Source organism: Nansenia antarctica, assembly GCF_963989245.1.
Source record: "Nansenia antarctica genome assembly, chromosome: 10".
Taxonomy (NCBI): Eukaryota; Metazoa; Chordata; class Actinopteri; order Argentiniformes; family Microstomatidae; genus Nansenia; species Nansenia antarctica.
In genome coordinates, this window is record NC_137680.1 from 17966281 (window position 1) to 17990113 (window position 23833).

A 23833-nucleotide genomic window follows, 5' to 3' on the forward strand; every position below is an offset into this window, starting at 1 on the left:
ACCGACAAGGTCTAGAGTGATTTGTTTGTGGCCGTTGAGCCTATGAATGTAGTTAATTAAAATAGTTCAATGTGAACATGTTCGGAAAATTACAGTATTCAATATCAGATGCAGCTCATTAATATTAATCAGGGAGCTAATTAGGAATGTAATGAATATTAATATTGGATAACACAATGCTGTAATTAATAATTAGAAGCCATGGAGGCATAACAGCCACATTTCACTTCGAAATGAAAGTGCATTTGAGATTTTTCATATAATCACATCATTTCATTTTCACATAATAGTAGTGACCCCTCGTAATTCTAAACAAAGGTTTTCACAGTTTCAAAATCATCTTTGGTACAGTCCTTTTGATCTCCTAATATGTGACACGTTCTAGTCTTTTTGTCCGCATAATATTGGCAACCAATCAAAATGTTCTGACTTTTCTTTTGAAACACGGAACTACGTTTCAACGTTGTTGAGAATCACAACACAAACTCGCTAGTCAAGCCAAAAAACTGGAAGCCAAAGCAATGGATTGGGTGAGTAATCCCCACTGCTACCTAGTTAACTATAACACTACTGTACATAGTTAGCAGGCTCACAAAGCAAGCTGTGTTAGTTGACTAGCGATGTGCCGTTGATTTTCAACAACGCAGAAATGTATTAAAATGTTTTCGAAAGAAAAGTCTGATAATGACATCGGATCCCGACATGAGGACCAAAGCATTTAGAACGTGTCACATAATGCAGTGTTCTACTGGATATGTTGGGACAGCTTTCGCGGCGTGTGACAGGTCAGACCGGGTCGCAGACGCAGGGCTCAGACATCCAGACATCCAGACAGACAGGGTCCTGGACTCACCTTCAGTCCCAGCAGCGCTCCTGAGTCTCGAGGCACACTCCCATCCTTCATCCGCTTGTTGAGCAAAATCCGCCCTATTAGGCGATCCCCATCTTTGGATGGCTGCCATGTCACCGGGTGCTACAAGGTCAAAGCAACAACACACCTCGTGTTTTACAACAGATACGCTTTGCTATTTGACACTTAGACCAACAACCAAAAAAAGAGACTACTAAAGAAAAGTGTGTTTGTGGGGGTGGTGGTGGGGGGGGGGGGGGGGGGTGGGTATCAATTCACTTTATTGAATGACAGCTCACACAAACTCTGCTGGGTTATCTAATCTGATCATTGGAATGCTCTACCATTTCAGATTATGTAATATAGCTTTTCTTTGGGATTACTGGATGTCCCAATTAGGTAATATAAGGTGAACGTCATCAAAACCTAATACTAATTTCCTCCATCGGATCACATAGATAGGGACTGTAAGGCAAAATGTTATATTTTTGTCATTCGGTGATGGACTTAATCTATTCTGTTGGTAATGCTGCCAACAACTATGGCAGTGGCCATGAATAGTTATCATAATGGGAGTGGTATTAGTGCAAATCATCTCCCAGAGAGAGATCCTCTGAAATTAAATGGTTTAATTTTTCAGTTAAGATGACCACAGATGGTTTGGTAGAGGCAGAGCCCTATAGACATGATGTACAGTGTATAGGGCTCTAAGTAAAGTCATATTCATTGCGTCCAGTTGCAGAGTTTGTGTGACCCTGCCAGCGTGTCCAGTAAGAGTGAGCGGCATGCAGCGCCCCATGCAGAGTCAAGCAGGCAGACCCAGCCCTCCTACTCCACCCAGAGCAGAGCAGAGCTGCAGCTACAGCAGAGGGCCGAGGCCTCGCTCCACCGCTCCGCCACACACACAGTACGTCAGCTCTCAAGTAGAGCAGTAAAAAAGCAGATGGAGAAGAAAAACAAAAAAGAATAATGCAAAAAACAAAACAAGGTAAACCAAAGCAGGAGTTATGGAAGTAAAAAAAACAAAAAAAGGACAGCACAATTGTATGGCCACGATAATCCCCCCCCCCCCCCCCCCCCCCACTCCACCAAAAAAGAGATGAAATCACAAACATGACAGTGGAAGGGAAAAAAGAAAAACATAACTTTATCTGTGTGCAAAACAAATCCAATCTTCCCTGTTAAGTGTGCTTGGTTTAGAGGTTTGGTGTTGACCAAGAGCTATTGAGAGCTGAGTGGAGAGCTAGGGGGGGTACCATGGCTAGAGGAGGTGGTGTGGGGGGAAGGGGGGCATCACAGTGAGGGACCTGGGCCTGTGTGTGAGGTGTCCCTGCGGGTCTAACATGGCCACTTCATTGCAATAACACAACAAAAATACGGAGAAAGACTAACATGCAACTAGAAGACCCACATTCTTGTCGTGTGCCATGACAAACATAGGGTTGTGTTTAAATACTCTTTTTTTTCCTTCTTTTTTTACTGTATGAAGAGCAAACAGCAGAACAAGCAAGAAGGTGCCCCAACCACCTCTTTCGGCAACACCCGGCTAGGTGCCGCCGAAAAAATATAAACCCGAAAATAAAAAAAACGAAGGTTCAAGGGAAATCAATTCAAATGATAAAAAAAATCAACCAAAATAAAACATCTTCACCTATTTACAATTAGTGACAGAGAGCAAACAAAGACCGGATGAGTAGGTAAATCAAATCAAAAAACAAAAAAACAAAATGCAGGCTAGATATAGTCTCAGTACCTTCTCACTAGGGCTATGCTCCTCGTTTAGGGTTGTACTACTGCACGTATCAACGCCAGAGTCTTTAACCTGGGGTTCACACCATTCCAAGTCCTCTTCGAATGAGTGGCCCCCAAAGCGCACCATTTTCTTTTGCCTCTCAGATAAGAAGGTGTGTGTTGTCGAGTCGGACAAAAATGCCTGCTCAATAGTTTTTCTTTTTCCCCTTTGACTGTCCCCTACAGGTGTGGGATAAAAAACAGAAAGAAAAAAAGAAAACATGCAGAGGTGTAAATAAAACAAAGGAAACATGAAATGACAAAGGACTCTGAGAGGGGGGAGGGGGGAGGGGGGGGCAGGGCTCCGCATGTCTCACCAAAGACATTGGGGAGGCCTCGCTGCTATGCCAAGACGCATGGTCCCACCAGTGGCCATCCATATCCCCTGTCGGCGCCACAACAACACACAAGAGAGGACAGCGAGAGGGACTGGTGAGGACACCACAGAGCCAGGGCTGTGCTGACACACTGACACACACACACACAGTAGACAGACACACACACATATGGTACAGAGAGGCACACACACACACACGCCACGTACACACACACACACAAACTCGCACACACACACCCACACACACACACACACACACTCAGCAGTCACTCCCACACACACTTTATTATATGACATTGTGCATACACAGTACAGTACCTGTGAAGAGAACAGACATACAGTACACAGTAGATGTCGTAAACAATGGTCGTAAACAGTACCAGCACATCATTGTACCATTTTAGGCGTTGACAGTGTGTGTCTTTTTTCAGTCCACGTATATCCATTTTATATCTCCGATTGATGTTTTTCTCTGCCGAATCACATTGAAATGAACATCCCTCTGCCCCGTTTCCTACCCCCCCCCCCCCCCCCGTGCCTCTCTCAGGCCAACTGAGCAACCAGACGGACAGGGGAGAACTGGCCCGAGAACGAGGGCGCAATCTTCATGAATAATTAACCCGTGTTGCCAGTGTGCCTCTTTCCCAAGACATTTTGTTTGGGTTTTGTTTTTCCAGCAGAAACAAGCTAAAGAGCTTGGCTCTCGACGGGTCGTAACTCTAAATCAGGCAGACAGGAGTTCACATTGTTCAAACTAAGTTAAAACGCTCCTATCTTATCGTCCTGCGATCGGGAGGAAGTCGGAGCTGTGCTGTAATATGTTTAACTGGGACAAAAAAATTGCGGTGCCACAGCAACCTTAACTGACCTCAATCTAAAGTGCACCACGGAGAGAGCTTTTTAAGATGCTATCCCCGATTGCGACTTCTTGTTGTGGCATCGGTGGAATACAGCCTTGAGAAATGTAGGGCTGGGCAAAATGGCTGTAATGGCATTACATGTTTGAGCTTTCTCTCTCTCTCTCTCTCTTTTTTTCTTGGGAGCTCAGAAAGTTGACCCAGAAGGAGTCGTCTTCCTGCAGCAAAGCCCAGCAGGACTTGAGCTGTGAGAGAGGGAGTCCATTTTCTCATGTGTGCGCTCTAATAATGTAGTGTGATATGTCTGTCATGGGTCAGGGGGGGTTTGATTGAGACCAGGCCCCTCAGAGAAAACCAAGACCCCTTCGCTGTAAACACCCATCTCTCTCTCCCCCATCTCCCACCATGACAGATGGGACGGTCTGTTCTGCTGCTATAGCCCTTCCCCTGCGAGAGAGAGTCGGCTGGAAGCTCATACTGTCGACGGGAGACCCGCTCCCGCTGGGTCTGCTACTCCATGTTACTGCCACGTAATACCTCCAAATAATAGTCATGATAATAGTAATACCTCTGATGTTTTACCTCTAAATGTTGACTCAAATAGACTAAAACAATTGAACACCTGAATGGCTAGTGGCACTGCCGCTATCCCAAAAACACACACACACACACACACACACACACACACACACACACACACACTGGATGTGTGAGTCCCAGAGACGAGGAGACCCTGAGATCAACAGTAACAGCTCCTATTGAAGTGACAGGGCAAAGTCACAGCAGTGAAATCTGAGAGGCAGGTGGACTCAGGCTCATAGATCCACTCTGTGCCGCCAAAGCGAGGAGGGAGAGACAGAAAGGGGAGGAAAAGCCAGAGATACGGTGCTGCTGTGCTGTAGATCTTTCCACCCCGACATTACTTTGTGGACAAGTTTTCAACAACTGTGTCTCATCGTTTTATAGCCGTCGTCATCAGTGTTTCCTCTGGTGGGTGTCCAGAGATGGCAAGCACTTCAATTTGACAAAGAGGCTTAAAAACATTAAGCTAATTAAACAAGTGAAACCTATTGAATTTAAAAGGTAGAGAGGATGGGGTTGAGGTGGTTTCTGGGAGAGGACATTGTCATTCTGGAACATTCTCTGAAGTTCACTGAGATACTGTACCACTCTCTCTCTCCAGAAGCGAATGCTGGGTAGTGGTTCTGCCACTCCGAGAAAGCACAGTCATTTAGGCCAGAAAAGCACCCAACATTAAACGCTCCCATTTAACATAGAACCAATGAACATTTTAGTATCATTAGCTTCTATAGGCCGCTCATTTTACAATTCAATAACACAGCAATTTAAGAAATCGACGAATGAAGTTATGCATATTAAATGCATACAGCGATAAAGTGTGAGCGATGGTCCCTCCTCGCTCGCAGGAGAAAGTGGGGGGATTTTTGTGACGACGGACCATTCCGGCATCGTCTCCGTCGGCGATGTGGGCGGTACCCGCGTATCTATCGCGTGTGCAAAGCGACTGTACATATAGCGAGCGTTTATGACTGGAGGCGCCGGTAAGGCCATCTAAAACCACTTCGTTTACGCAACCCCCCTCCCCCTCCCCAAGCTGCACACACCATTTCCTTCACTTCACTTCACCTCGGCAAAGACGGGAGGCCTCTAATGGATCCATACAGGACAGGTCTCCTTAAAGCATTCATCCTGGCAGATGAGCGGGGGGGGGGGGGGGGGGGGGAGAATCTGAGAATTCACATGGATGGAAATAAATATAGCCTGCGTACACTGTTAAGGGGGGACGGGGGAGGGGGGAGGGGGTAGGAGGCGAGGAGGGAGGGGGGGGGGGGGGGGGGAGATGTAATATACATCATCATAGGAGGGAGATCTTCTATGAGAAAAAGACATAAATATGCTAAATATAACAACGTGTCTCTTTGCTCTAGGGGTTGCAATCAAAAAGGTTGGGGGGTCAGTTGTGAGGCTGCTGAAAAAGCAGTGGCCTTAGGCTAGCAGGATGAGCCTCCAGGCTAGGGTCAGCTGCAGATAGCAGCGTCCAAAGCTTTCAGCATAGCAATTCCAGAACAGTCCGTTCTTCCCGGGTTAGAAGGAGTTGACTTGATATTAAAAATCACAAGTCCCTCCATAAGGGACACACTGGTGGTGGCCAATCAGCGACTTCACCATGGGAGTTAATTCCCATACAACATTTTTAATAGAAATCCGATTTTCACACCGAGTCTTTAAGCCTGCAAAGACATTTTTAATACACTGGGAAGAAAAAAATTAAAGTTCTTAATTCTCTCCTCCTTGTGCCCGGCGCTAGATTGCAAGGTCAACGTCTGCGAAACAAACCCAGTCGCTTCCTTCATCCCGTCCCTATCGCCCCGTCCGTCCCTGTGAGTGCTAAAAATCACTTACTGTATACAGTTATGCCCAGTGATAAAACATTATGGATGTCCCCAGATGGGCTCTGCCCTCTCTGACCCTCTGTAACCAACAGCTGACAACAGTGATTACCCTCTCTGCCACCGAGCTGCTGGTCGGCATAAACACAATAACACATTTGAGCGTGGCAGCCGCCGCCCCGCCTCTCAGCGGCAGAAAATGACTTTGCCAATGTGTTCATGATAGCCCCAAACAGCTTACGGCGGCGCATTTCTGCCCAGGGAGGAGGAGGAGGAGGAGAAGAATCCCAAACGTGTAAATCACGCAGTAAAGCCAGGCGGGGGGGGGGGGGGTGCAGCGGGCTCCTAAGAGTCCCTCCCTTTCTGGGGGGAATGATAGAGTCCATATGGAACATCATCTACAGCCTCTCTCCCCCCCCGCCCCCCCTACACTCAGCCACCCTACCCACCCCCAGCACCCCCCCCCCCCCCCGTCATTATCTGTGCAATCGTACCGGGGGACGAGCTCTCAGTGTTAGAGCATGTCGCCTCCTGGTTTATCAACACTGGCAACACCACAATTGGGCCCTGATCCCCTGGTGAGACACTGGTGGTTTTTCCAGGGAGCAGGAGGGAAAATCATCACGGCCATAAATTGTGAGCATCAGCAGTCTGCGCCAACCACCGGCCCCCCGTTTCGCTCAGGCACCGCGGCCGCCCCCCCCCCCCCGACAAAGTGCTGACTCAGGGCGAACGCAGCGCACAGGCAGCGGCAAGAGTTCACCGCCAGCAGGCACTCCATCACTTTGACAACTCAATAAAAACCAGTGTAAACTATTAATTGGATCATTAATTATTGACGCTGTTTTTACTACAATTCGGGGGGCGAGAGGAAGAGAAAAGAGAGAGAGAGAGAGAGTAGAAACATTGTGTATGTTTAAACATAGTATCGCTGTTCGGAAAAAAAGAGGAGAAGAGGAGAGCGGGATGGGTTTTGTGTCCGCGCAGAGAATGATCGTCCAGAAACACATTATGGGTTTAACGGGTCACAGAAATCCACTACTGAACGATTCGTTTTTGTCATCGTGAAACATACACGTTCTAAAATCAACAACATACAACTAAACACATTATCCCCAAAATATAGAACGAAAGAAATGTAAGCGCTTGCGTTAAAAGTGTACTTTGTCTAGCGGGGAGTGGGGGTAAGCTGTTAAAAAAATGTCGAACTCACCTTGCACAAACCCTTGATCAACTAGCCATCAGAGCCAGAGCTAGGCCCGCTCCCAGGTCGTGAAAGCCCATAATGAGGATGTACTCTTGGGCTATCACAACACGGTGTCCACCCCTCTCCTCCACTAAGCCTCTCTTTTTTTTTTCTGTCCTGCCTGCACTATTATGAGACTGCATGTCAGGGAATCAATAAAGAGGAAAACAGAGGGAGAAGGTACGTCGCACTAAATCAGTCTCGGGGCCCTCGCGGGCATGAGCCAAGCCCATTACAGCTGGCACGCCCAATCCCCCCCCTCCCCCCTCCCCCCCCCCCAAGGCCCCTCCCGGGGCTACAGGGTGAGAGAGCATGACATGAGGCCCTGCTTAGCCTGCCGTTACACACCCCTCCCTTCACCTCAGCCTCCCTCCCAGACCACTCAGCCAGCAGCTCTACTGAGTGCTTAGACCGGCACGCTGACTGGACACATACGGACCCAAAAGGTGCTTTCTGCCCTCTTTTTTCACCACGGTTCTCCTTCTCTCTCTCCATTCGCAATTAGACCTGAGGTTCTGCTTAGCTCGGTTTACGGCTCTTTTTCTTCTTCGTCTTCAAAGTCCACACTGTGTGGTGAGGGATGGAAGACAAAAGAAAAAACGCTCACCGCTGTCGCTAATCAAAGAGCGCTCGCTATGCGTGTTACGTACCGGGGCTTTTCCTGGCACGGGAAACGGGCTTGGGAACGAGGAAGGAGGGACGCGCGCATCGACGGAGACCTCGGCGGGCATCGAAAGAGGGTGGGAGTGTTCTGAATTGGATCACTCTAGTGTGTGGATAAGAGAACGGCGGCCTATCAACCTCACGCTGACGGAAAAAGATCTTCCACCCGAATATCTTTACTGAGAATACAGAACAGTATGTGTGTGTGTGTCATTTCATACAGCTCTAGTGAGCAAATATGCAGCTGTCTTTATTGCGTAGTTGGTCCAGTACACAAATATCAGGTACATTTCATACGAAATGTATTTTAACTATGTGTGACAGAGAAATGGCGAGGGTGTCTGAGAGAGCGTGTGAGGGAGTTTGTGAGAGAGTGAATGAGAGTGCGTGAGAGTGTATCAGAGAACATGCACAGTAATGCACATAATCATGTAATGCTTATTGATTGCATTAATACACTCCAAAGAAAGTCACATAATCCAGGGTCTAAGAGTATGGCCTCTTTGTGTCTCTCACCATTAAATAATTAAGGCCAGCTGAATATATATATATATATTATTTCTGAATCATTTGGTGGTGGCTCTAAGAGGGGTGGACTGAAGATCAGTGGGAGTGAACAAGTCAATCATACTGGATTACCCTGATCTGGAGTCAGGCAAGGCACCAAGCTGCAGCCTGGATAACCTGATTCTCAAATGTTAGCCTGATCCCCCAGCAGGGCTCAGGAAAGTATGTTGCATCACGGTCACTCTCTGTGACAGACACACACACACACACACACACACACACACACACACACACACACACACACGTGCGAGCGACGGCCTCCGATATCGGTCGGTCTGAACGACGCCCATGCTTGAGACACACACTCCACTCTAAGTAAACATTACGGAAAACATTCCTTTGTGTCTCGCAAATAAATAACTTAGATACAGTCGCCAGCTATTTAAAGAGGCGAGATGTCTGATGATGCCAAGCTTTCTCCACTGAGAGACTCACTCTCTCTCTCTCTTTCTCCACTCCTCGCCTACCATACCAGAGCAGCAGCTAGCCTGTGCTATCGTATACCGAGACACCTGAAGACGGCTTTTTCCACATAACAGACAAGACACACTTCTACGAACCCTCCAAAAAACCTGAACTTCAGGCAAATCGCATGTTTGTGTGGATGGGGGGGTTTTGTTTGGTTTGTTTTTATCGGTCTGAAAACCTGGAAAGCCCGGCATCAATAATGCAGTCCTGTGCTGCCGTGTGCCTTCCATTGTGAGGAGGACAGTTACATAAGAGGGGCTGACTGGGTTCCTCCTCCCCTGTGAGGCGCTCGCTAGCTCGCTGGCTCCGCGCTCCGCCTCTCCCCTTGTCCGTCTCCCCCCCCCCCCCCCCGCCGTGTCCTGTCACCGGGGCCTCCCGCTCCCCTTTTGTCAAGGCGCTTCTGACGCCACCAAGGTAAAGGCCCCCATAATTACAGGTTTGACAACAAAATCAATTTGCAATTACGACGACTGTCGGCTTGCGTGGAACCAAGTCAAGTGGCCAACTGCTTGACGGATCGCTTTGGATGTTAATTCTGTGCGAAAATGCGCTTTAATTCAGTGTGTGCGCGTGCGTAGTGTGTGTGTGTGTGTGTGTGTGCGTGCGGGATGAGTGTGCCCCAAGGGGATGGGAGGGATAGAGGCTCTGCAGCAGCACAATGAAAAACTGCCCTTTGTCCATAACCATTTCCCTGTTGTAACCAAATAGAGGGGGGGGGGGGGTGACAGGGGAGAGGCCGTGTTTTGCTATTCCGCATATAGTTGATCCAGAGAGACAGGACGGGCCTCCAGAGAGCCCAAAAGAGACAGCACAGGCTTTTTTAAGCAACACAGAGGTCTTCCATTATGTTAAAATCTATACTCTACCTAACCCTATATGAATCCTATCACCTCGTATTGTTAAACTGATACAAAGAGGGGGAAAATGCAGGATGATTAATAGACTTGCATTTCTGGGCCTCGCCAGACATTGAAAACCCAACAAAACGAACACACACACACACACACACACACACGCAGGGAAATAACCTTCCTTTGTAGGTTAGTGATATGGAAGTTTGTGTTTTAAAGGCAGACACTCTCTATATGGGTCAATACAAAAACAGCTCTAACAGCCACGGACCGAGACGCCTTGGTTTCTAAAGGGTACAGCGACACACGCCACAAAGCCGCTGTTCTCTTTCGGTGGCCCCCCCCCCCCCGCGCACGCACACGCGCGCACGCTGGCCTAATCTTTTCCCGGGACTTTGCGATGGGTCGGCTTTCTAGTGATGACATCACCTGCGTGGTTCTGGGACAGGGGGGAGCGTTAGCGGTACAGGAGGTAACCTTTGTGCGTAATGACAATTGGCTCCCCGCGTCTGGAGTGAACCAGGGCAATAAAAGGCACATCTAAAGAACACTCCACTCAGACACCCCACCTCTGTCTAAAACTCCCCAACAACGTTCCGTGATCCATCCCTGATCCTGGTCTGAACCAATTGGAGTTTGGGAGTCGGGGGAATCCGGGCAGGGGAAAAAAAAAGTCTGACTAATTACCCTCCTACTTTTAAATACATTTTGCCCGTACCTCTATTAATTAATATGCACGACTGATGACATTGTCCAGGGACGTTCAGAGCATCAGAAGCCCCTCCTCCCTCCATCCCTCCCCACCGCTGGCTGGAGGACTAGGACATGTCTGGCCTCTAGCCTGGTTGTCCACTCTCTCTCTGGGAACCGTTTGCCCTTCACTTTTCTCCGCTGGTGGAGTCACCACTGTAAAAGGTACTGGATCTGACTTCAGACCTGCTGTTATGTAGCCCCATATCAGCGCACCCCCCACCCCCCTCATCTCTCCCTCTCTCTCTCCCTCTCTCTCCCCCTCTCTCTCTCCCTCTCTCTCTCTCTCTCTCCCTCTCTCTCCCTCTCTCTCTCCCTCTCTCTCCCCCTCTCTCTCCCCTCTCTCTCTCCCTCTCTCTCCCCTCTCTCTCTCCCTCTCTCTCCCTCTCTCTCTCCCTCTCTCTCCCTCTCTCTTTCTTATATAATAGAGTCCATTACAGCAGGTTAAACATGTGAAGCAGTGGTTAGTCAGGCCCTGCAATGCGTGGTGCCACAGGAGGACAGGGGAAGGAGAGGGCATCTAGAACAGCAGCCTAGCACGCACACACACACACACACACACACACACTCACACACATACACTCACACGCACACTCACACACACACACACATAAACAGGCACGCACACATGCGCCACATACACACACACTTGCGTAGACATTTACACACATCTGGCCAGCCCCTGTCTGCATCAGCTTCCTCCACGTAGTCGCTGTGTCGTGTTGGGATAGATTGATACACACACACACACACACACACACACACACATAACAGGATACAGAACAAAGACACAGACAGGGCCATAGACTGTGCGGAAATAAAAGGTTAGTTTTACAGTTTAGTAGTCTGATCGCTATCATCATCATCTGCATAATTACATAACTATACATGAGGAGATATGAATAACTCATTCAGGGGTCTCTACTCTACATGCGCAGACTTACCAACGCACACTGACTGCACTCGCTAACAGCCAAATTACATATTCAGTTGAAAACATTGAACGGGAGCACATGAACATTAAAAGAACCTCAAGTGAGACATTTTTGTTATGGAAAAGATGACATGCCTTTTGAGACTCAAAATCAATATATACTGTGAAAAATGGCACATTTATATGAAACGTGACACCTCCTAACTTAATACTCATTCAAAATATATTACCAGTAACATGTTGATTGAAACACCTTATTCCTTCTTACTTTCGCCCTTTTTTCTTCCTTTTTTTCTTTTCCTTTTCACTTTTTTACCCTTCTGTTTAGGGGTTATGCTATGTTTCTTTACTCTTTGTTTTATCATAAGATGTAGATATGATGTTCTGTCCATGTCTATGCTGAAACCCAATAAAAACTCAAGTGATAAAAAAAAAAAAAAGAACCTCAAGTGTGATTATTCTAACTGATAACCCCGTCGGTCGGCTTTCTTTCACTCAGGCCTTGTGACAGTAGACAAAAATGACTTGAGAAAAGACCGAGAATGACGCTGCTAGACCAGCTCTCAGAACACACACGGAGAGAGACGGCCGAAGTCACGCGTTCCAGAGTTCAACCGGAACTTCCCGGGGACTCTTTCATTCATTTTCGACCGTCTCTGAAACAAAAGACCCTGGAAAAAACGAACAGTACTACCTACGACAGAGAAGAACAAGATGGAGGAACGGTCGTTTTTTCCTACCTTTCTCGCTGACAGACTCACTCTCTATCTCCACGTCCTCACAGCTGGTGTACTCCGGCGTGGTGGCCAGCTCCTCCTCTGAGCTGCTCAGGGACACCTGCCGCATCTTCCCGCCCTTCTTGGTCTTGTGGGGCTTGGGCGGCGGCGGCCGGACAGACTCCGACTGGTCCGAGCTCAGCGAGTCGTTGCGCAGCATGGTCTCCATCTTCTCCCTCTTGGTCTTCCGCACGGCCGAGCTGGGGTCCAGATGATGCTGCTGCTGCTGCTGCTGCCTGCGCATGGGGTCCTCCCCCCCCCTCCCCGGCGGTCCCCCCGCCCCTCGCCTCATGTCCCCCCCCAGCACGGGGCTGTGTCGCGGGGTCGGGGGGCTGTGGTTGGAGGTCCGGTGCCCTGGAGGTCCGGGGGGGGGGCCTGGGGACGAGCGGTCCATGGAGTAGGAACGTTGCCCCACCATGGGCGGCCGCCGCTCCGTCAGGTGCTGGCGGGACAGGCGTACGGGCCCCCCTCCCCCTCCCCCTTCCCCCCCCTGGCCCGGGTCGTCCATCTCCGTGTAGGCCAGGGACACGTCGCTGTGGCGCCGCTCGTGCCGCGCCCGGCCCACCTCGGCGTGCATGCGCATCTGCTCCTCGTAGGGCTGCGGTTTCACCGGGTAGCGGGCCAGGTTGGGGTCGCTACGGTACCGGGTCTGGTACTCCTCCTGCCGCTGCCTCTGGAGGTCGTACTCGCTGGGGGGCCCCAGAGGCCCCCCCCGGTCGTCTACCTCCTCTTGGTCCAGGGGGTACTCCTCCTGGGAGTGCCAGCGACCGCCGCCCCCCCGCCCCCGTCGCTCCCGGTACTCCTCCCGCGCCCGGTCGGCAGCGGCGTCCTCCTCATCGTACATGCGGGGGTCTCTCCGCGGCGCCCCCCGCCGAGGGTCCCCGTCCCCGTAGTCAGACGGCGATCTGGGCATACCTCCGCCGTCCGACGGGGCATACTGCGAGCGGTCGCCCCTCTCTTCCCTTTGGTCGTATTTTTGGTTTGGGTCCCTGGATGCTGATGGGCTTCGTTTCCTGTCAGAACCAGAGAGAGAGAGAAGAGAGAGACGTGGTTAGTGGGAGGACAGATGGGAGCGGAGCGTCTCGGAGGCCAGACTGTTGATGTATAAAAGGCTGTTTTGTTCCAGCGGCGTGCTGCAGCGTCACCGGATGAATCACCAGGCAGCACCAACGTCTCACTGAGGAGGAGGAGGAGGAGGAGGAGGAGGAGGAGGAGGGGGGGAGCGCAGTGGCCCTGTCTGACTGCCTTCCAAACCCACTCCAAACACAGAGCACTTTCCCCCCTGAGCCACCGGTGCGTGTGTGTGTGTGTGTGCGTGTTTCTTTATCTGTGTGTGTGCGTGTGTTTTTTATCTGTGTGTGTGCGCACGCGCATGTGTGAGTGTGTGTGTGCATGTGTGTGTGTGTGTGTATAAGTGTGTGTGTGTCTGTGTGTGTTTCTTTATCTGTGTGTGCGTGCGTGTGAGTGTGTGTCTGTGTGGAGGTGGAGATGTAATGTATCCGTCAGAGGAGAGCCTCTACACCACTTCATCATGTCCCCCTGCCCCTCCCCTGCCCCTCCTCTGCCCCCCTCCTGCCCCTCCCCTGCCCCTCCCCTGCCCCCCCCCCTGCCCCTCCTCTGCCCCCCCCCCTGCCCCTTCCCTGCCCCTCCCCTGCCCCTCCGCTGGGCCTGTGCTCGACACCGCGTGGGCCCCAGTCAGGGGCTGATGAAAAGGGATCTATGCCACAGTCTGGAGACGGAGCTGGTGGTTTGGCGAGGACCGCGATTCCACTACTTTTCCTAACTATCTGCACTGCCTGAAGAAGGTCCATGACCGAAAGCTTGCGCAATAAACAACAGGCTTTTTTTTTTGCACAGATTTGATTGTGGGGTTTTTTGCACTCTTTTGCACTAAAATCACACGTAGAAGCTTGCGTGTGTATGGTAGACCAATCCAAAGACACACACGTATCAACATGCGTATGTAGTATAGACGACAACATACGTTTATATCTCTGAAAGACACACACACACGGCCAATGGGAAGGCATTTTAGAAAAGGGTGTCTTTCACCATGAGCGAGGATCCTGTCAAAGCCTTAACAAAAACATTTGAAAAGTATATGATGGATTAAAGAAGCCTCTCATTCTTATACCCTACTATCATCTATTCAACAGCGTGCGACTGGCCTATTTTCTTCTTTGGGGATTCGGCGACTGTAGTGGGGTAATCTTTCATTTTCATTTTGATAACATCTGATTACTTTGTTGATATACTGTAGGTGGTTAAATAATCATCATTGCGATGCATTTCAAACGGCGAGACGACACATGATTAACTACACGCCCAGTCTGACTGTGACCTGTTTGTATTTTCAAATTAATAGTGTGCAAGTGTGTGTGTGTGTGTGTGTGTGTGTGTGTGTGTGTGTGTGTGTGTGTGTGTGTGTGTGTGTGTGCGTGTGTGTGTGTGTGTGTCTGTGTGTGTGTCTGTGTGCCTGTGTGTGTGTGTGCCTGTGTGTATGTGTGCAGGCAGAGAGAGGGAGAGAAAGAGAGAGAGAGAGAGAGAGAGAGGGGGAGGGATGAGGTGGAGAAGAGAAAGTGCTATGATAAATGGTGCGCTGTTCCCAAGCATTGGGATGCACTGTCCAGAGGGGGAAGGGCCATTTCTGAGGCTTGTGCGTGTGTGTGTCTGTGTGTGTGTGTGTGTGTGTGTGTGTGTGTGTGTGTGTAGCCAGAAATTATGTGTCTAAGTTAGGAGCATGCTGGGGGAAAAAGCCTATTATTAATGAGCTCATTTCCACTTTGTGAAGACAAGGAGACGTTTCCCTAATTCTGTCTCCTCTCCTGCTCCCCCTGGACAACATCTCCACAGTCATTAGGAACATCCAGACACAACTGGCACGAAACTGAAGTCTGCTACTAGAGACCCAGTGGGTCTGAGAGAGTAGGGTTATACACCCCAGCCGAACACTTTATTAGGAACACCTGTACGCCTCCTCATTCATGGAGGTGGTGTGGGGAATGTTTGTTTTTTTTGGCACACTTTGGGCCCGTTAATACCAATCATATCAATCATCGCTTGAATTCCACAGCCTATTTGAGTATTGTTGCTGACCATCCGATGCTGATGCATCCATTCATTGCCACAATGTACCCATCTTCTAATGGCTACTTCCAGCATGATAAAGCACCGTGTCACAAAGCAAAAGTCGTCTCAAACGGGTTTCAATGAGTTCGGTGTTCTTCAGTGGCCTTCCCAGTCACGGGAACTGAATCCAATAGACACCAACAAAAGACACCAACACCTTTGGGATGTGGTAGAACGGGAGATTCACAGCTTGAAAGTGCACCTGAAACATCTGCAGGAATTGCGTGATGCAATCATGTCATCAAGGACCAGACTCTCAAAAGAATGCTAATTCAAACATCTTGTGGAATGAATGCCACGAAGAATTGAGGATGTTTTTGAGAGTAAAGGGAGTATTGTAACCCAGTATTAGTATAGTGTTCCTATTCAAATGTTCGGTGAGTGTATACTGTAAGTCACTTTTTCCAGATTCCGTCACCCAAAATTCGGTGCTAGAAAAACCAGCTTTAGAGGATTGTGTCTGTGAGTAAACATAGCTGTGGTCCAGCCACCGTGAATGTACGATTAAGTGGATCTCAAGTCCTCTCGGGACAATTGAATATGGCACAACTTTTTATGGGTCAGCACCGTCGTCATATTCTGTTAAAGGCTCCACGATGAGGAATACCTCCCGAAGATTAGCCACCGACCGTTCCCGAGGAAACAGAGCAGGAAGTTCGCTGAGAGAAGGAGCAGCGCTGAAGAGGCCACCGTATGTTAATACATTCCCTTTGTCAGAGCTCAATTATTCATCAGTCTTTTTCTACTCCCCCCCCCCCCCCCCAACCAAAAGGAGAAAAAAGAGAGAGAGAGAGAGAGAGAGAGAGAGAGAGAGAGAGAGAGAGAGAGAGAGAGAGAGAGAGAGAGAGAGAGAGAGAGAGAGAGAGAGAGAGAGAAAAAAAGAAAAGATAATGACATTTTTTGGACTAAAAAGCTTTCTGAAGCATCCCCTTAATTTTGTACATGACAACCTTCCATAAATTCCACCCAGGTCCATTAATCACCTCCAGCATGTTTTCTCAGCAGCTAGCTAGGCCCGGGCGGCGGCGGCGGCTCCAAGCCTGCGTGTTATTGGCTGACTCACTGGGCTGGGAACAGGATTCAGGCTCTGCCCTCTGGGTCACTGTTCCGGTACCACACACCGCACCCCCCATCCACCCCCCCCCCCCCAACCCTGCCTCTCCCCCTCACCCCCTTCAGCCCCCCCCCCCCACGGGAATCAGAGATAGGTGCACTGGAGTGGCACCACCAACATAGGCACTGCGAATGGTCAATTCAACTCAAAGAGCTGTAACGGTGGGGGGGAGGGGGGGTGGGGTAGGCTTCTAGGAGGGGGGCTAGACCCTACAGAGAGGGGCAGGGGGTGGGGGGCGGGGTTGCTGGGGATACTGTCCGTTTAAGACCCCCCCCCTCTGCGAAGCACTCTGCTCCAACACCAGACGGAGCACTCTGCTCACACACTCCCGACAGCGCTCGGTGCCTGGGGAGGGAGGAGGAGGCTAATGGGAGCTCATCAGAGGCCAATCTAATTGCAGCACCACCGCTGTGGCGTCCCTATCCGCTTTCACCCCCGTTCCAGCTCTGGAAGAGACGGAGAAGTGGATTCGAGTTCCTAATCCACCATTTTGCTGTACTTAAGTACTTTTTTATTTTTTTTCTTAGCGTCGGCTTTTATCGCATTAGAAAAGACATGGTGTCTGAATTTCTGAAGATTGTAAAAAAATAAAATAAATACGATAGTGTGACTGTACACAATGTATACTTAAAGACCCAAGCACGATATCGATTTTTTTTATCTTCACTATGGGTGAATAAGAAGAAGGGGAGTGGGTCCTGTTAAATAGTTAATCAGCATCTTTACCCTCCTCCTCTCTGCCTAGTGAGACTCATATAGGATAAACATCCCTGCTACCTTGGCCTCAGTGTCCGGTACCTTACGGTTGATTCACATGCTTGGCCTGGATGGAGGCGTTATTCATACCATTGCCCTGGTGCTTCATTCACAAATCCTAATGTGAGGTGGCAGCAGAGATGATCTGCTGGAGTAGGGGACAGGCTGTGTGACTTGGACAGAGCAGATGGGGGGGGGGGGGGGGGGGGATAGTGGTGGTAACATTGTGTAGTCAGCATGGGAAGAAGGCAGGCATGGAGACGATGGTATGTGTGTGGTGTGTGTGTGTGTGTGTGTGTGTGTGTGTGTGTGTGTGTGTGTGTGTGTGCGCGTGTGTGTGGTGTGTGTGTGTGTGTGTGTGTGTGTGTGTGGTTACATTGCAAATGCTTGAGTAAGAGCTCTTAGTACGTCCTCAGGGCCTTTAGCCAATGCCCCTGCAGGACTGCCTGTTATGAAATACTACACCTCCCACCCACACCAACACACACACACACACACACACACCACCCACAGAACACACACACACACACACACACCACACACAGACACAGACACACAACAAACATGTGTCCTTGACAAGCCCTATCTCGACTCGACACAAATACCACATCCTATATAACCATGTACAATATGTGACAGCAGACTTTTATTCTGAAAAACGTTAATAAATGTCAACGTTGTCGAAAATCAATGACACGACAACACTAGTCAACTAACACAGCTTGTTTTGTGAGCCTGCTAACAATGTAATGTAGTGTTCTAGTTAACTAGGTAGCAGTGAGGATTATTACAATCCATTGCGTTGCAGTATTTCGGCTTGACTGGCGAGTGTGTCGTTGATTTTCAACGACGTTGAAATGTATTTACATTTTCGGGAATAAAAATCGGAACTATTTGACTGGTTGCCGACTTGTTCCCGGTTTCACCACACTGTGACACAGTCTGATCATTTGGTCCGCATGTCGGCAACCAATCAAAATGTTCAGACTTTTCTTTTGAAACACGTAACTACGTTTCAACATTGTTGAGAATCACAACACAAACTCGCTAGTCAAGCGAGTGAGTAATCCCCACTGCTACCTAGTGAACTAGAACACTACTTTACATAGTTAGCAGGCTCACAAAACAAGCTCTGTTAGTTGACTAGCGACGTGTCGTTGATTTTCAACAACGCAGAAATGTACTCACATTCTTCAAAAGAAAAGTCGGATCATTACGTCAGACACCAAAGGACCGAAGCATTAGAATGTGTCACAGTCCGGTGTCTGTCTAAATAAAAGATTCTGCAGAGCAGCCTCCACATCTGCCTACAGTACATCGCTATGGAAACGTCACCAGAGAAGGTCTGCGGTGTACCAGAACGCTGTGCTCTGCTGTGGATGATGTGGACATGATGATGTCCCGTTCCTCTGACTCTGATGGTGAAAGGTTCTCTCCTCTCTGCAGATGTGTTCTGTGCTCTCCAGCTCCCCCTGTTCTCCCACAGACACAGACGGCTGATCTCACATTTGCATTCAAACCTCACAGACAGACAGACGGGGGAGGAGAGGAGAGGGGAGGAGAGGAGGGCAGGGGAGGGGAGGGAAGAGGAGAGGAGGAGGAGAACGGAGGGGAGGGGAGAGGAGAGGAGAGGAGGAGGAGAGGAGAGGAGGGGAGGGGAGATGGGGAGGGGAGGGAAGAGGAGAGGAGGAGGAGAACAGAGGGGAGGGGAGAGGAGAGGAGGGGAGAGGAGAGGAGAGGAGAGGAAGGGAAGGGAGAGGAGGGAAGGGGGGAGAAGAGGAGAGGAGGGGAGAGGAGAGGAGAGGAGAGGAGAGGAGAGGAGGAGGGGAGAGGAGAGGAGAGGAGAGGAGAGGAGAGGAGAGGAGAGGAGAGGGGAGGGGAGGAGAGGAGGGGAGAGGAGGAGGGGAGAGGAGGAGGGGAGAGGAGATGGGGGGAGAGGAGTGGAGAGGAGGGGAGAGGAGGAGGGGAGAGGAGAGGAGAGGAGAGGGGGGGAGAGGAGGGGAGAGAAGATGAGGAGAGGAGAGAAGAGAAGAGAAGGGAGGAGAGGAGAGGAAAGGAAAGGAAAGGAAAGGAGAGGAGAGGAGGAGAGGAGAGGAGAGGAGGAGGGGAGAGGAGAGGAGAGGAGGGGGGAGGAGAGGATAGGAAAGGAGGGGAGGGGAGACGAGAGTTGAGGAGAGGAGAGGAGAGGAGAGGAGAGGAGAGGAGGGGAGGGGAGGAGAGGAGAGGAGGGGAGGAGAGGAGAGGAGAGGAGAGGAGAGGAGGGGAGGAGAGGAGAGGAGAGGAGAGGAGAGGAGGGGAGGAGAGGAGAGGAGAGGAGAGGAGAGGAGAGGAGGGGAGGAGAGGAGGAGGAGAGGAGGAGGGGGAGAGGCCAGCTCTGCTCTGTCATAGCACCGGGCGGAGGAGAGGATGCAGTGTGCATTGTGTATTCAGGCCAGCCCCTGGCAGTGCAGTATAGTAGGCGGACAGTGACGTTATGCAGAAGCAGGGCCCCCGCGACGCTTCCTCCACCAAAGGCCCGTCCTCCTGACGTCCCCCCGGCTTTCTTTGAGCCTTTTTTTCTCCCCTCTCCCCTCTTCCATAATTCCATAGCTCCCGTTTGAAATATGAATATGAAATATGCGTAGTAGCGTGTGTGATGGAAGCCCCCAGACAATGGCATTGAACTGCATTCAACGCTGCATAAGGGGAGCATCCTCCGCTAGCCCCTCGGCGATGCTAGCTCAATGAATCACGATAACCGTCTGACACAGGAGAGAGGCCTCCTCGCTGTCCCCCTCCAGCCGCCCCCGGCCAACATATAGAAATGTTCAAGCGCACGACGACGGTGAAAGATCGCGTGGGGATTGTCGCTGGCGGTTACTACAGCCCATTCATATTGTGCAGTATATATACATAAAGGGCCTCTCTCCATACAATGTGTAGATAATACAGGAAGATCTATGGCCTATGTTAGAGAGCCCATCAGTCTGCTACAGTTATTCTAAAGGCCTTCCTCACGCCCCCCCCCCCCCCGGTATTGTTAAAAGGCAAAAACGGAGGGCGTGGATCCGTGTTCTCATACAAAGTGTTGCACGGGTAGGGGACGCATCTCAAACAGTCACGTGAATCACGCCGCTTAAAATAAGAAAACGTCAAAATCCACAGTTTTTCCCCACCGCACCGATACTGCCTTCTTACATGGAACAGCGAACAATGTTGAGGTGTGTGGGTGTGTGTGTGTGTGTATGTGCGCGTGTGTGTGTGACGAAAAGCTATATTAATAATGAAGCCTCAGTCCGTGGCGTACGGAGAGATCTGAGCTTCCTTCCTGTGACCCGCTGATGGGATGTGTGACGCCCCCACAGAGAGGAGAGAAGAGGGCCGTGTCTGGGGCTGCAGAGAGGCCAGGCGGCGGGGGTGGGGGGTGGGGGGCTGGTGGATAGGGGGGTGGGGCCGGGGGGCTGGTGGATAGGGGGGTGGGGGGCTGGTGGATAGGGGGGGTGGGGGTGGTGGGGGCAGTTGGTCGTGTGATGAAGTGTTTTCCTGGAGCTCCAGTAGGAGGTCTTTTTTGCGGTGACAAATCATTAACGTTTGATGCGGGTTATCATAAAAAAAAGGGGGTTATCAGACATACATTAACGTTGAGCATCTGCAACACACAAGGCTCCGGCTGATTTACTGTGTGACGCTGGGAGGCATAAGAGAGGCCATTCCCAGGGCTATAAGCTCCCGGGCAGCATATCTCTCATCATTCTCTCTCTCTCTTTCTCTCTCAGGATATGGACACTTCATGTATACATGTGAAAAGATACAGGTACAGTAGAAATCCTTTAAATGACATAACAAGAACATAACAGGAGAACAGGCGGGTTACGAACATATTTTCTTTTGTTTTCTAGAGGGTTTTCTTTTTTCTTTTTTCTTTTTTTTCACATTAGAGATGTGGAGAAGGAAGCTATTCTTCAATGTGTCCACAGGCTATGCTGATATTCCATTTAAAACCAAAGGAATGCCACAACAGGAAAGATCAATAATTGAAAGTCAATGAGAAAGCTTTCAGTGACTGATGCACCCTTCATGGTTGTTTGCTGGTTTATGCTCCCAATCGTGTCCTGTAGCCTACATATAGGCCCATGGACAGGCACACACGTACACACACACACACACACACACACACACACGCACACACAAACATCCCAATTCTCTCCCTCAATATCTAGCACCGGTTAGGAGGTTGAAAAAAAGCCTTTCGTTACGTCATCTGAGAAAAAGGCCATGACGTGCCCCGCGGTGGTGTAGCGGGCTAAGCACTGGCCACCAGTGCATGCTGCCCACCGGGGCCGGGGTTCGTATCCCGGCTCGCCAGACCCGGATATGGCCGAGGCACATACGGGGAGCGGCATATTGGGCGGCTGCTCCCGAGGGGGGGTATAGGAGTAGTTCCGGACAAGGATACGTCGCGCAACAGCGCCCCCGGGGTGCCGGAATAACGGTGCTGGGCTCGAGGAGCCAGTCAGCTAGTCTGCCTGGCGGCCTCCTCTGGGACTGCCGGCCACGGGGTCGTGCGGCGGATCCCTCGCAATAGGCAGGGAATAATTGGATGCTAGGTTGGGTTCAATTGGCTACCAAATTGGGTGAAAAAAAGGGATAAAATCTGAAAAAAAAAAAAAAAAAAAAAGCCCATGACGTGCCTGCTGCGGTTAGTGAGGGAGCTAGAGGGAGGACCCCTTCAATCACAACCACACTGAAGTAACATCTCACCAACAACACCTAGGTGTGGGTGATGGCAGTGAATTAATGTTTCTATATATATATATGAAAGAACAGATAAAAACAGCCTTACTGTATACTCTGAGATGCCGGGATGCAGTTGAGCTCAAAGTGTTTCCTCGCTGCTCCGCGCAGACACATGGCCCCTCTCCGCTCCCCAAAATCCTACGCGATCTCAGTCAATCTCCGGATTTAGGTTCAGACCGAGCCGGCTTGTTTTTTTGGGTTTGTTTTTTTCCTCTCAATCCTCTCCCCTTTCCAAACCTCCTTGTTTCATTTCCCACTACTAGTACCCAGAGAAGTTATGCATGTTCGTTGCTCGATGGCTCCGGTATTGCAACCCCGCCCCCATCCCCCATCCCCCCCACCCCGCACCCACCCCCACCCCACCCGATTTCGAGAGTGTGACGCCCTAGCAGCGCGCCGGCTCTGGCGAAACATGTTAAATAAGAGAGTGAAAAGCAATCAAGGTGAAAATGCGCGCCTGGCCCCCGTGGGGGATTCTGCCACCTCTACTTTGCGGGTAATGGAGAGAAGTCGAATGAAAACAAATGACTGCGCCGCCGTTGGAGAGCCTCTCCTCTTAGAGCGAATTTGGCCCTCCTAATGACAACAATATATCGTGGAACGGTCCTTTATTGAAACGAGATTTTTAAAAAAACGCTGAATGTGCATCTGCGTCTCAACAAAGAGCAATCAGAGACGAGATACAACGCGGAAGGAAGGAGAAGAGGGGGGAGAAAAGAGAAAGAAATCAAAGAGTCCGTTTACTGATGCGTCGTCACAATACTGTAACTGTGAGACTGAGTCAGCGTCTGTACATCTGGGAAGCCCCCCTTCCCCCCCCCCCCTATCCAGGGGGGTGAACACACACCAACCCGACCCCAAGTAGGGTTACACTACACCACTACACCCCCCCAACACTGCAAAAACCTGCTGCAGCCACCAACCGATTAGCTCCTGGAGAAAAAAACGCTGTTACACAAAGGATCCCAAATGATGTCCTAGAACCAGAGGCTTTGGACAGCTGCTACCATCCTCTCCTCCTCCTCCTCCTCCTCCCTGCATCCACCCAGCTGGTGTCTCTGCCCACCGCTCCCAGGAACACTGTCGGACAAGGGAGGTGGCACAGCTTATGACCTGCCGCAAAGGCTGCTGGGAGCATTGGTGGCTGAGTTATCATTTAATACCCGTTGTCATGAGGCTGGATGTGGCTAGAGGACTGCTAGCGCTCGGAGGAGGGGGGCGGGGGGGGGGGGGGGGGGATTAAGCTTCTCAGTTGATTACTGGGTGCCAGTTATCCCCAGTGAAAAGCAGACCTGGGATCTGACCTAATCTCATTCAACCGAGTCCTTACAGCAACAACAAAAAAACTATCCTGAAACTGAACAAATTACACTTTTTTTGTTTTTTTTCAGGGCGAGGATTTCAAGCCCTCCGCGAGAGGGAGGGAAAGAGATTATCTCTCCACCATCGTTTCTGTGAATCACAACAACAAAAAACGGATCAAATACTACTTTTTTTTTCGGACGCTGCGCCACAATGACGTAGCTTTATCCGATGACCTGTTTTAGTAATGCCCTT

General features: G+C 50.2%; 1 protein-coding gene across 4 annotated transcripts in view; it reads right to left on the minus strand.

Moving 5' to 3' along the window:
* rims2a (regulating synaptic membrane exocytosis 2a) overlaps positions 1–23833 on the minus strand; it is a gene marked incomplete at its 5' end in the record, with an annotated part of 141406 nt that overhangs the window by 62083 nt on the left and 55490 nt on the right. For 3 of the 4 annotated variants that reach the window (XM_080540280.1, XM_080540275.1, XM_080540274.1), the window contains 3 exons: positions 854–973; positions 2604–2821; positions 12466–13514. In XM_080540280.1, coding sequence (XP_080396406.1) covers positions 854–973; positions 2604–2821; positions 12466–13514 — 1387 coding nt within the window. Of the gene's footprint in view, positions 1–853; positions 974–2603; positions 2822–2958; positions 3027–12465; positions 13515–23833 lie in introns of all 4 variants that reach the window. The other variant, XM_080540273.1, reaches the window with a different exon arrangement.